The 14,146-nt window shown below is 42.8% G+C and overlaps 1 protein-coding gene across 7 annotated transcripts in view; it reads right to left on the bottom strand.

Annotated features, from left to right (window-relative positions):
• Nucleotides 1-14,146, bottom strand: part of Pcnx4 (pecanex 4) — a 39,196-nt gene that overhangs the window by 2,942 nt on the left and 22,108 nt on the right. For 4 of the 7 annotated variants that reach the window (XM_042260776.2, XM_042260775.2, XM_076550862.1 and 1 more), the window contains 4 exons: nt 11,818-12,181; nt 10,423-10,526; nt 5,787-6,817; nt 4,589-4,775 (listed from right to left, as the gene is read on the bottom strand). In XM_042260776.2, the coding sequence (XP_042116710.1) occupies nt 4,589-4,775; nt 5,787-6,817; nt 10,423-10,526; nt 11,818-12,181 (1,686 nt within the window). The remainder of the gene's footprint in view (nt 1-4,588; nt 4,776-5,786; nt 6,818-10,422; nt 10,527-11,817; nt 12,182-14,146) is intronic. The other 3 variants (XM_076550864.1, XM_076550863.1, XM_042260777.2) reach the window with 1 other exon arrangement.

The following is a 14,146-nucleotide window of genomic DNA, read 5'->3' as shown; positions in this document are numbered from 1 at the left end:
GTAACTTTGCTTACAATGGGTACTTTGCAAATGTAACTAAGAATTTTGAGATGCGATCATCCTAGATTTACATGGATCCTAAGCCAATGTCTGGAATCCTTATAACAGAAGGGAGCAAGAGATCACCCCAGGATACAGAAAAGAGGCCCCCTGAAGATGGAGACTGGCGTTAGAGCGAGACAGGCTGAGGAATTCGAGGAGGCAGCAGACGCAGGAGAGGTTAAGGGAAGAACTCTTCTCTAGAGCCTTCAGAGGGAGCATGGCCTCCTGACTCCCAACTTGCAGAACTGGGAGATGAGAAATTTGTTCTTTGAAGTCTGTAGGAATGGCTTTCTGTAGCAGCCATGAGAAAATGACATCCACAATCAATGCTTCTCTTAATGGAGGGCACTCCACTGTCTCAGTGCCATTTGTTGAAAACAATGCCTTTTCCATTACATGGTCTTGGAAGCCTTATTGGAAATTTGTTGAACAGGACTATTCTTATGTCTATTTTACACACTTACACGTTACCTTTATGCAGAACCACACAGGATCAGATAGCTTTTTGGAGTATTTTGAAATTCACAGGTACAAGGTCACCAATTTTCTTTTGAAAAGATTTTCCTGGCTACTCTGAGTCTCTTGACATTCCATGAGTTCTAGAAAACCACTCTGCCAATGTTCACAACAGGCAGATGTACCTTGAATGGGGCTGTGCTAAGTCTATAGATTAATTGGAAGAGACTGCCATTTTAAACTTAAGACAATTTTTTTTATGTGCATCAGTGCTTAGCCTGCATGTAGGTATGTGCACTATTTGCATGCCTACTGCCCATGGAGGTCAGAAGAGGGTACTGGGCTCTCTGGAGCTGGAGCTGCAGGTGACTGTGAGCCATGGGAGTGGTGGTGGGAATTGAACCCCAGTCCTCTAGAAGAACAGCCAATGCTCCTAACTGCTGAGTCATCTCTGCAGTCCCAGGTATTACCATTTGAACAATACAGTTTAATCACAAATGTGGGTATTTTATAAACATGAGTAGTTTTACTTAGATTTTTAATTCCTTCTTTCCACAGTGTTTTATAGTTTTCAGAGTACATGTTTTATACTTATTTACATTTCTACCTGTTTTGTTTGTTTTGGAGACAGGGTCTTACTATACTAGATAGCGTGAATTCACGGATCCTCTTGCCTTAGCCTTCTGCATGTAGAGATTCAAGGCAAGAGCTACCATGCTTGCCTTACATTTTGTCCTTGAATTTTATTTATTCATTGTGTGTACAGACACATGTCACGGCGGACACACGGAGGTCAGAGGACAACGTTCGGAAGTTGATTCTCTTTCACCACGCGGGTCCTGAAGAGGGGACTCAAGTCATGGGATTCGGTGGCAGGTGTGCCTTCACCTGCTAAGCCATGTCATTGGCCCTTTATTCTTTATGGTGTATTATAAGTGGGATTTTGGTTTGTTCATTGCTAGTATATGAAAATACAAAAGATTTTTATGCTGGCCAACTTCGTATATCCTACAGTTACACTGAGCAGTTTAAAAACGGACTCCTTCCACTCTGAACGCAGGCCGCACCACCTGCAATCCTGTCCTCCTTCTGTTCTGCTCCAGATGTGTTTCTTTCTTTTTCCCGCCTCATTACTCTGTCGTCATAGCTCAGGGTTACAGTGGATTTAGGCTAAGTACGGCGGCACAGGCCTCCAGTCCTTGCAACCTGAGTGACTGAGCCAGGATGGTCACAGGGCTTGGGTTTTATAAACCCCACAACTAGCTGGGCAAAATAGCGAGACCCTTGCTGAACGGTGGACAGAGAAAAGAGAGGGAGGAAAAGAGAGATGAATCGGGGTTTGTTCTCTCACTGTAGAGGTGGGGAGTGTGTGGTCAGGGTCAGGCTGCAGTGAGGCCGTCTTTTGCTGGCTCCTCCTTCCTCTGTCTTTCATGGTACACACACAGGAGGGTCTAAGGTCGCCTTGTGTTATAAGGCCACTAGTCCCATCACACAGTACAAGATCTATAATCTCATGAGATCATAATTACTTCCTAATACACTGAGGCAAGGGTTTCAATATGAATTTGGGACAGAAACAATCAGTTCATTACACACATAAATTCCAGCACAGTATTACGATTGTAATTATATTTAATAACTAATAACCAATTGCACATTACAGTGTATTTATACTGTGGCTAATGAATCATTCCTTTTGGGGAGTACTTCAGAGCTCAACTTTTATTTGATTTTTATTTATTTTTTCTGCTCTTGCTATATATTTTAATATCAAATTCAATTGTTAGAAAAATGTTTTTACTATGAAAGGGTATTGGATTTTGTTATTGAGGTTTTTTTTTTTTGTTGTTGTTGTTTTTTTTTGGTTTTTCGAGACAGGGTTTCTCTGTGTAGCTTTGCACCTTTTCCTGGAACTCACTTGGTAGCCCAGGCTGGCCTCAAACTCACAGAGATCCGCCTGCCTCTGCCTTCCGAGTGCTGGGATTAAAGGCGTGCGCCACCACCCCCTGGCTTGAGTTTTTTTTTAATCTACTGAGATAATTATGGAGCCTTTGTTTCTTATTCTATTGATACTGTGTATGACATTAATTGGCTTTTTTATATATTAAACAAATATTATATACTATTCTGGCACAAAAGCTATTTTTATAGGTTGCTGGATCAGTTTGCTAATATATTGTTAAGCATTTTGCACCCATAATGATGGAGTTAGTTCTTTGCCCAATACAGCTTGCTCTGCTGATTTCTTTTGTGTAATTCGTAGACAGCACATTTCCTTCTGTTACAAGCCCCAGGGTACACTAATTACATATCGCAGGGTAGCCACACCACGGCTAATGAATCATTTCTTTAGGGGGGTTCTTCAGAGCTCAACTTTCACTTGATTTTCACTTATTATTTTTTTCTGATTTGCCTTTCTCACAGGGCAACATTTCTGAGGTAGAGCTCTGGATCTGGAGATGTAACTACCATAGGCTGCTCCCTGACAGACACTGTTGGAGACAACACTCTGTGGTGGCCAGAAGGAAGGAAGGTCTTTTCTGCTCCTCTCTTTCCATGTATAGCCTCCATCAAGTGAATAGGCAAGCTGAGTCAAGGCCCGATTCCTGGTAGTAGCATGTGGAAGGTAAAGCCTCCTGTGAGGAGGGCTGGCCAGACAGGAACCCACTTCCTGACTGCATCTGGAATCTGGTCTCAGCAGTTACAGTGGGAAAAGAATATTACATGGACATCCCAGTCCCACTGCCTGGGGACGTGGGTGTTCTTTATTCTCTTCTCTACTGTAACTGCTGAGGCCAGATTCCAGATGTCCTTGGTGCATGAGCCGGCTGTTTGGAACCTAGGGCCTATGCTGAGACACTGGGTGAAGGGAGGAGGGGACTGGAGCTGCCTCAGCTGAATCTACCAGGCTGAGCTGACCCACAGGGGAGACCTTGCCTTGGAGGAGGTGGGAATGGGGGGTGGATTGGGAGGGGAAAGCTGGGGGGTGGGAGGAGGGAAGACAGGGGAATTCGTGGCTGATGTATAAAATTAAATTATAAAATAAAATAGAAAAATTAAAAAAACAAAACCAAAGAACACTCACGTCCCAGCCTCCAGGGACACTTCTCCTTTCCCTGGGAGTGGAGGAGGGCACGCCCTGTGTCCTTAGCTGTAGCACTCTGATGGAGTTTCTGTCTCCATTAGAGGAAGGAGGCAACAGCAGGGCTTCAGATACCTGGCTTCTTGCTAATCTTTAATATTGGTGTTTAGGAGACTTTTCTAAACTATGTTTCTTTATTTGCTATACGCCTTAGGGTTATAACCTTTCAAGGTAATTTTTTAAAAAAATCATTTTTGTTGGCAGAAATATGATGAACTCTTTTTATTCTTGCCATAATGCTATATAGACCTGAAACCCAAAATAGGCTCATTCCATTTTTCATATTGTGTTCAATCAAGGATTTTTTTTTTTCCTCCAGGGACAGGGCTTCTCTGTGTAGCTTTGGAGCTTGTCCTGGATCTCGCTTTGTAGCCCAGGCTGGCCTTGAACTCACAGGGATCTGCCTGCCTCTGCCTCCCGAGTGCTGGGATCAAAGGCATGCGCCACCACCTCCTGGCCCAATCGAGGATATTTTTAAATGTAATAAGAACACGTCCTAAGTGTTTTTAAAAAGTCCTCTATTTGAAGACTCTCTGAATTCTCAAAGGTTGGGTTTGATTCAAATGAAGCATATATGTTGGCAGAAGTAGTAATCTGCCACTTACAAATTAATTTCTCTTCTTGGAGTTTGCACTAAAGTGGTAATTCTTACACTTGAACAGGGCATAAAACCCCACAAAGTATTTCATCAACTATGCTATACAGCAGATTGCATACACTATCTTACAGATCAGCTGCTGTACGGTAATTCCACAACAGTTTCAACTGTTCCCTCTTTGGCTGGCAAAAGGAAATGAACCTGCTCTTCTGGATTACAGAGATGGCCTGATCATACAGCCCTAATTATAAATGCCTCGCAACTGTCATGACACGTTATTAACAGCTAGAATGTCACACCATTTACCAGTTTAAATAGTGTACACTTCCCAATTCATGAAAATGCCTTACCATACTAGACTCATAGCCCAGGGAAAACAAGCATGGCTTTTCTTCTAGAATTGCTTCTTTCCACTGCTCTTCGGTCACTAAACCGATGTACCAATCCCTCTCGTATTCTCTGAGGCAGTCCATCAGCTCTTCAAAGTCTTCTACTGGACCCAAACTCGCTTTATCAACCATTAGTTTCAGTGTATACCTAAAAAATGAACACCCAAACAACTTCAGAATAATTTATAATACACTTTAAAGATGAGAGATAATTGCTGACTATTTTTAAGACACTGAAGTGAAACATCTCACTTCAAGACAACTCTGGGGGTACATGTGTGACAACCCGCAGGGAAGGGGTGGGAGCACAGTGACCAGGCATCCTTGGCTCTCCAGAATGAGCTCCAGGCCAGCCTGGGATCATGTCTCAACAGCCAGCCTCCCCTTTTAAAATGAAGTCATCCATTGCAGATAAAAACTGAGGGAAACGGGGCTGGAGATGCAGATCAGCCGCTGTGGACTGGCCTAGCATGCACAGCTAAGCCCTGGATTCGATCCTCAGCACCATGTAAACCAGGCGGTGGTGTCTCATGCCTCTAACCCCAGCACTCTGGAGGAGGAGGCAGGATGTGCAGGTTTCATCCCCAGCACTGAGAGAAAAAAAAAAAAATCAACAAAACCCTCAACAAACAAAATGAGGGAGAAATGAAGAAATCCAATAAATCATATTAAAAAAATCCTTAGCCGGGCGATGGTGGCGCACGCCTTTAATCCCAGCACTTGGGAGGCAGAGCCAGGCGAATCTCTGTGAGTTCGAGGCCAGCCTGGGCTACCAAGTGAGTTCCAGGAAAGGCGCAAAGCTACACAGAGAAACCCTGTCTCGAAAAAACAAACAAACAAAAAAAATCCTCTATACAGCTGGGCACTCAGAAGGCAGAGGCAGGTGGATCTCTGTGAGTTTGAGGATAGCCTAGTCTACAGAGCAATTTCCAGGACAGCCAGAGCTATTACACAGAGATACCTTGTCTGGAAAAAAAAATCCTCTACACAAACAAAATAAAAAATGTAGAAATTAAACTGTTTCCAATTAAATCATGCTATAGACCAAGCCTTTTCTTAATATTTATGAAAGCAATAAAAAACTATAAATGAAAGAATCTTCTAGTGATTAAAAAAAAGAAAAAAAAAGAACAACCTGTGTATAATCAAAATGAGTTACCTGAATGCTTTCTGAACTAGTTGGAACAGCTCTGGTTTTTCTGAGAGCCAGTCCAAGGTGCCCGAGCAGGGTAAGCCACCACTGTAGACTCTTACTATTTGACCAGGACTAGGCACCATGTTGTCTGTTCCAAATAAACCAATGTAGCACGCCATCACTGTATGGACATACACGGCTTTTAAAGCTTTGTCCTTTGCGATTTCTTCCAGTACACCTGACTTTTCCTCTGAGTGAAAACACTCCACCTGCCTTAGAACGAACTGATACCAGTCTTCTGGAAACAAGGGGCTTGCCTCCGTTATTCTGGAATGGGGTGTACAGTTAGACCTCCACTCTTCGGGTACACTCAGCAAGTGCGACTGTGGACAACTGAACTCCACGAGAGGGATGAAAGCCGCGTCTTCTCTCTGGCCCTTGTCAACAGCAGGGAACCCCAACAGCATCGTCCTGTACAGGTCATTCTGGGGGCCTGTGCTTGTGGAACGGTCATCTGCACTCTGGGAGTCTACTGACCCTGGAATGGGCAGACTGGTACCTGGTCGATCTTTGAACTGAAGTTTTTCTTTTTTGTTTTTGATAGTTGGTTCATCATCAAAAATACAATCATCAGACCAGTCGTGGAAAGTGTCTGAATTTAAACTGTCCGAGTCTTCCAGGGATTTGGGGTATGGTGACGTGTTCAAGGCAGGCAGGACCACTGGTAAGGCTTCTCTGTTATTTTCAGTTCTGCGAATATTCTCCTGCAGGCTGGGCCTTTTAGAGCAGTGCTGAATAAGCACCCATACAAGCACTTTGACAAGGTCGTCTCTAAATTCCTGCAAGTTTTCATGAGAATCAATTATGCCAGTTAGGACACTCTTGGCATCAGAGTACAGTTTCACAGGCAAAACAGTACACGGCGTCAAGACATTGCCCAAGTGCTCATTGAGGAACCACGTTCGGGAGGGTTCTTGCTGAAAAGCACTTTCAAACACTTCGTCTACTCTCTGGGCTTCAGCAGTGTGGCAGGATGTCTCCTGTAGCTCTAACCCCTTAAGAGGAAAGAGAAGCACTTGGGGTCACGGCTGTCTCTTACCCAGGGAACAGAAACCAGTCTCCTGAGGGCAATGGAGTATCTCCTCACAGAGATATGGAACAAGCAAAAGCAGACTCCAACCAAGTCCGGAGCAGCCCCCACTTCAACTCTGTTATCTGACACATTTGATGTTGCATAAAGAGATTACAATCAAGGCTACTTCGATTTTAAAAGAAATTACAGAAAATCCCACAAGAAGTTGGTCACTGAGTATGGTCATACTTTTCATAAGACTATCTGTTGTCAAGGTTGAGTCACACATGAAAAACTGTTAAGTCAGACTTGCTTCGTGGGAGGGGAAGGAAAAGCATGTCTGTCAAGTGTGTGGTAATAGTTCTGTATTTTTTCACCTTACTTTTTTTTAAATGACACTAAGATAATTATTCTAATGTATGAAAGTACCATAATTTATCAAATCATTATTTTAATTTTTAATAACATTCATGTGATTACTGTCTGTCTCAACCAAATGCAGCATCAATTTCATAGAGCAGCTGTCTTTGGTTATGATTGTATTCCCAGTACCTATGAGGAGATGATATGCAAAAGCAAGTGTTGAATGAATATGTTCTTCTATCAATTTTAGACACGTTGATTACATCTTGAAGAGGACATACCAGCTCACTTTTCACTATTAGAGCTGTTAACTTATTTATGTATATTACAAAACCACGGTACCTTTGTAGCCCATTTCTAAACCACTGTTCCACACCTCACCATGGGCTACATAAGACCTCAAGAGAATATCTGCCGTATTGTATTCTCCAAGGTTCTTAATATCTCAGAGGAAAGAAGTCAACTCTAGAAGGTAAGTGAGTGTGGAGAGTTCAACCCTGAGTGGGCATCTACATCACCCCCACCTCCCCCACAGCTTAAGAGGCTATCAGCAGGACAGAGCAGAGAGATTTTAGGAGCCCGCGCTGGGGGGGCCTGCTGCACACCAATGTCTTCTGGACACGACAAAGCTGCTGTCTCCCGGATCCACAGGCTGTGGTTGCCGGCCCACGACCAAGCAGTCAACGTGGACAGCATGGACAGAGGAGGGAAGGGCTCATGATGCCCCATCCCTCGCTGAGGAGCTTTCGGGAACTGATGGCTGCCAGGAGAGGGAGAATCCGCTTTCTCTGGGTGTGGCCCAGAGGTTGTCAATGCTCCAGCACATGGCCCTACACCCATGCATGTTTAGCACACTAGCAGCACTGACTGGACTCAGCGAGTTATTAGAAAAAAAAAAAAGACATGATGTTGGCTGGGGTCCTTGATGGAGGAGGGTATGCAAGGAGTTGGAGGATGGAGTGGGCGTGGCTACGATCTAAATACACTGTCTGCATGTGTGAAGTTACCAAAGGGGGAAAATAATTCTAGTAAATAGGTTGATGAAGATTAAAGTTTTGTAACTTTCAAAGTAATACAAATGTTAGTGAGGGGTAAATCCTAAGCAGCTTGGTCACAACAACAACAACAAAAACAAAACAAAACAAAAACAAAAACAAAAAGGGTACCTATAAATATTTATGTATGAAAAAAATCAAGAAAGACCATTAAAAGGATATAGGTCAATGGGTAATAGTCAACTGAAGGACTTACAAATGTAATAAAGGGAAAACGCTCATGGTAATCTGTATGTTCTTCAGGTGAGTCGGAATGACGGGAGGGCACTTTCAAGTATACCGCCGGACTGCACTGGCACTCAGCTCTGGCTCTGGTAGGTCCAGGGTGGAACCAGGCATTCATTCCCATTGGCAGTTAATGCACCTCGGCTGGGGACAGAGTTTTGAGAGCCACGGCTGTGAGGGACAGCTTTTTGGTCACTAGCACTTTATCCAGTCTCTGTTAAGACAAGGAATGGACGCATCCACTCCAGCCTCAGGACTATTTATTAGAGGTCTGCTCTGTGTTAGGAACTATTCCAGGACCTCAGGTTACATTCTCGGATAAAAGCATGAGCACTGTGAGCCTGTGATATCCCATTAGTGAAGGACACAGACAATCAATAAGAAGCAATCATTTCTTTATTTCTAGAAGGTGTAAAGCAGGTAAGGGCTGGGACTGTGGGATGGGTGGCCGCAGTTTTAAACACAAGAGCTGCAACACCTACAAGAAGTCTGGAAGGTGTAAGGGATTCAGCAACACGACTTTCCCGATTACCTGAAGGGAAAGGAGACGGCCAGTGGGCTGGAATAGAGGTTGAAGTAGCACCTGAGGTCAAAGAAGTAATAGAAAGCCTGGCTATTTAGGGCCTTGGCTTTAAATGAACGAGGTCCACTACAGCAGCGGTTCTCAATCTTCCTAACGCTGCGACCCTTTAACACAGTTCCTCATGGTGTGGGGACCCCCCCCCCCCCCCGGCATAAAATGATTTCATTGCTACTTCATAACTGTGATTTTGCTACTGTTAGGAATCATACTGTAAATAAATAGCTGATATGCAGGATATCTGATATGCGACCCCCAAAGGGGTCACAACAGGTTGAAATCCGCTGCACTAAAGGGTTTCCGATGGAGAAGTAACCCGACCGATCTTATTTTCAAGGTCATTTGGGTTGACAATAGATTAAGAGGCTACTCCAATCACCTGGGGCGGGTAAGGGATGAAGATGAGCAAGACAGTGAAAAGTGATGGAGACAGGACAGAGAGTCTCCGCAGACTGAATGCGGGAAGCACGGACGTATGCGTTACTTTAGACCTGAGCAACCACAAGAACAGTTGTCTTGGAGGACTGCCAGGCTCTGGGACTCTGATGTGAAGAGGTCACAGTAAAGACAACTCATAAAACAAGAGCCTCATGTCAACTGCTGCTGACTGGCGAAGTGGGGCGGGTCTGAGGATAAACACAGGAGTTAGCCGAGTGAGTCACTGGGGAACCTGACAAGGGCAGGACTGATAATAGAGTCAAAGACAGATGGGAAGAATGGAACTGGAGACTTAAGAGTAAACAATCTGAATAAGGCACTTGGCCCTTAAAGAAGAATGGTGTAGCATGTAGGGTAGTGGGGTGTAGGGAAGATCATTTTTAGTAACCCAAAAATGTTTATATGATACATGTGAATTTAAGAAACCACTGATTCACATTTTTGAGATGCTCAACTATACGGATGACAAGAACAAGACTAGGAGATGTGGCTGGAGAGATGCACAGCCATTAAGAGCACTGGCGGCTCTTCCAGAGGACGCAGGTTCGATTCCCAGCACCCACATGGTGGCTCATAACCATCTGTAACTCCAGTTCCAGGGGGGTCTGATGCCTTCTTCTGACCTCCATAAGCATCAGGCAAGCATGTGCTCACACATGCAGGCAACACACCCATACACATAATGATAGTAATAAATTTGTAAAAAGACTAGAAACAAAGTCAGTTTTGTTCCCATGCTCTAGGATGCAATCAGCACGAGTCAGCTATCAATATGTGCTTATTGAAATACACCTTTAAAAATCATCAGGTGTTTCCATCAACCAAGAGCTGCTTCTTTCAAGCTAAGTAACTGTTTGATGTGTACATAACAGGTATATTTTAGGTGTGCTCTATAAAAACCACCGGGATGGTCCCAGTGATACTGACCTTCACATTAATGCAACAGTAGGAATAGCCGCGCTCGAGGACCATTATCCATATCAGACGATCCTCAAAACGGCCCAAGTAATGAGAGCCAGGGAGGAGGGGGCCTGAAAGAAATCAGAAATGGGAGGGGAAATAAGAAATAACGCTCTGAGCTTGTTTCAGTTCGTTCTATATTTAAAATTAGGTATCTAGAACCCTATTTCAATGACTTGGTCCATCATTAGGTCAATAGAAAGAATCTGCTGCAGATTGTGAGGTGTGACGCTCTTCAGGAACACTCAGAAGAGACCACATATAGGTGACAAGACACGAAAATTTGGGATATGTTTGTCAGAAAAATGACCAGGTGGAAACTACTAAATAAAATGCCAGACACATGTCAGACATATTAGGGAAAGTATGAAAAGTATGCAAGCCAATTTCACACTTATCTAAAAGACAAAATATAACAATGTTTTATGATTTTGAGATTTTGTATAATTTATACAAAACATATAAATGTATGTCATTTATATATTTTAATATATATAATATATATAATATATATTTAATATATATTTTAATTTAATATATATTTGATATATAATACATTTAATATATTTAATATAAATATAATATATATCATTCGTGATGCATGAATATTTTTAAAGCTTAGGTCCTCTTTCAACACAGTATCTCTGAGACTTATTCATGCTGACTGCAACCAGTTCAAGTTCATTCACAGCTGTTAGAATTCACTGTATGAATACAGTTGAATCTGAGTATTCCTTTCCTGGCTGATAAACAATTCAGGGGTTTTCATTTCTTCGTTATTAGAAGTAACAGTTTTGGGAATTGGTTTTGGTAAGTCTCTTTATTCAACTGTGGTGCTGAGGAGTAAACTCCAGCAGGATGGGCCGCCATCCTCGGAAGTGTCTGCTCACCAGGGATTCTGAGTGAGCGCCTGGTGTGGATCTTCACTGTCGCTCACTATTGGTGCACACTACACCAGCTTTCCTTTACAGGTCTGCTTACTGGGATGTTCTACGCAGGGTGACCCACACAAGCATCTTTACGGATGGAACCTATGGTATCCATCTGACAGAAATTCACTAGAAGATGGTGGAAGAGCAGAAAAGTGTTTCTATGTTTAAATGGTGAGCCTGTCATCTGAGTTTAAGCAAATGTTTCCCTTTTCAAGCTGTCAAATCATGCTAATGAAATTTTCCCCAAGTATTTTTATTTTATAATTTTTACCTCCAAATAAGCAGCAGAGATATAATTCTATTTCATAGTTAGTCTCTGCCTACACATCAAAGTACTAGAACCTGTTTTATGGTTGGATCAAAAGGATTTTTTTTTTTTTGGTTCCTTAAATGCATCGGTAAAAACTTTGGGGCCCGGCGCACTGCTCACCGAAACTTCCAGCTGCCACTGCAGTCTGCAGCGCCACGGTCAAGCGGGGGACCATCTGCTGGTAGAACACCGTGTCTGTGCACACGCAAGCTGCGGTGCCCACCGCTCCTGGCCAGCTCTGACCCGGACGAGGAAACCCCACCAGGAAGATAGGAAGGGTGAAGAGGGGCAGCAGAGGGGATGATAGCAGTGCTGAGAAAACTATGATAATCAACACAAAGGGAGCGAATACAGCGTTGAGGACACACAACGTTGTGGTTATTTTTCTGTGCTGTTTTTTTTCTGTCCATGATGCCAAGAGCACAGTCATGGCAAACTGCAATTTAGTGATGAACTGACGCACACGGTCTCGCATGACACCAATCTGTGGATACATAAAAGTAATTATTTATTATGCCTTATGAATTTTCAAAAGTCATATAAGGAAAAAAAAATCACACAACCTCAAAATTAATAAACAAGAAACTACATTTTGGGTTTCTATTGCTGTGAAGAGACACCATGACCATGACTACTTTTATATTTAAAAAGAAAAAAAACATTTAATTGGGGCTGGCTTACAGTTCAGAGGTTTAGTCCATTATCATCATGGTGAGAAGCATGGCAGCACACAGGCAGACATGGTGCTGGAGAAGGAGCTAAGAGTTCTACATCCAGATTGGCAGGCAGCAGGAAAAGAGTGAGAGACTAGGCCTGACTTGAATATCTGAGACCTCAAAGCCCACCCCTAATGACACACTTCCTCCAACAAAGACACACCTCCTCCAACAAAACCACACCTCCTAATGGTGCCACTCTCTAAGGGCCTATAGGGGCCATTTTCATTCAAACCATCATAATAGCCGGGCGGTGGTGGCGCACGCCTTTAATCCCAGCACTCGGGAGGCAGAGCCAGGCGGATCTCTGTGAGTTCATGGCCAGCCTGGTCTACAAAGGAGTTTCAGGAAAGGCGCAAAGCTACACAGAGAGAAACCCTGTCTTGGAAAAACAAAACAAAACATCACAATAAGTTCCATCTTTTTTACTTTCTTTCTTTCTTTCTTTCTTTCTTTCTTTCTTTCTTTCTTTCTTTCTTTCTTTCTTTCTTTCTTTCTTTCTTTTCTCTTCTCCTCCCCTCCCCTCCTCTCCCCTCCCCTCCTCTCCTCTTCTTTTCTTTTTTTTTTTGAGGTAAGATCTTATGTAGCCCAGGCTGGCCTTAAACGTGCTATGTAGTTGTAGATGACCTTGGCCTCCCAATCCTCTTGGCCTCCACCTCCTGAGAGATTAGGAATACAGACCCCTGCTGGCACTGGCAGGTTCTGGGCATGCTTGGGAACTTTCATGCAAACTCATTACTCTACCAAGTAGGCTACATACTCAAGCCAAGTTTGGTCTTTCCAGAAACAAAACCAAAAAAACCTAAGTTACACTACACCACTTAAATCTTATGGGTAAATAATTAATCACAAGCTATTAAATTAGGTGACTAGGATATATCCTAGGAAAACACACTTAGTGAAGCCAAATAAAGAAGAAAAAAAGACTAGCTTAATAACAAGAGTGAATTAGATGACACTGAATTAACTAAGATTCAACTAGTATTTCTATATTCAAAGTATAGATGTGCTAGTTGATATATTTCATTTCTAAAATGTAGTGCAATAATTACAATTTATGACTCAATATGTATTCAGCTTAGTATTTTGTTACTGCTCTTTTTTCTTTTTCAATAATTAATTTTTCTTTCTGACAATTTTATACATGTATACAATGCATTCTGACTACATTCCCACAATCCTCTCTTACCTTCTTCCACCCCGTCAGCTCCCGTTTTTCCCTACAAATCTTTCCCCCATATTCATGACTTTTGGCTTTGTTACCTGAGTTTAATCTGGGTTTGGAACTGTCCACCGGAGCCTCGATGGGCTTGCCAGTGGGCACACGACTGAAAATAATGACTCCCCAAACTACTCACACAGAACAGCTGAGATGTGGATGCCTTTACTATTATGAAATACCATAAACTATAAAACACCCTAAATATTAATATTTACTGGATATTATAAAACATTAGGAATGACCAATACCAATCTTTTTCCAGAGAACAAAAGTGTAACATGAATCTTAAAAGTTCTTATTAATAAAAAACAAACCTGAAGCCAGGTATTGGTGTGAATGCTGGAAGATCAAAGAAACAGAACAGGCCACAGCTTCCTCACCTTGCCAATTCCTCAGCTGATCCGGTTTCCTCAGACTGGAAGCCTCTCAGCTGAACTGTTTTCAAAAGCCTGAAAGCTAAAAGCTTCTAGTTTCTGGTCTTCACGCCTTATATACCTTACTGCTTTCTGCC

The sequence above is a fragment of the Peromyscus maniculatus genome, chromosome 14, assembly GCF_049852395.1.
Source record: "Peromyscus maniculatus bairdii isolate BWxNUB_F1_BW_parent chromosome 14, HU_Pman_BW_mat_3.1, whole genome shotgun sequence".
Taxonomy (NCBI): domain Eukaryota; kingdom Metazoa; phylum Chordata; class Mammalia; order Rodentia; family Cricetidae; genus Peromyscus; species Peromyscus maniculatus.
This window is presented reverse-complemented; position numbering and strand designations above follow the sequence as displayed.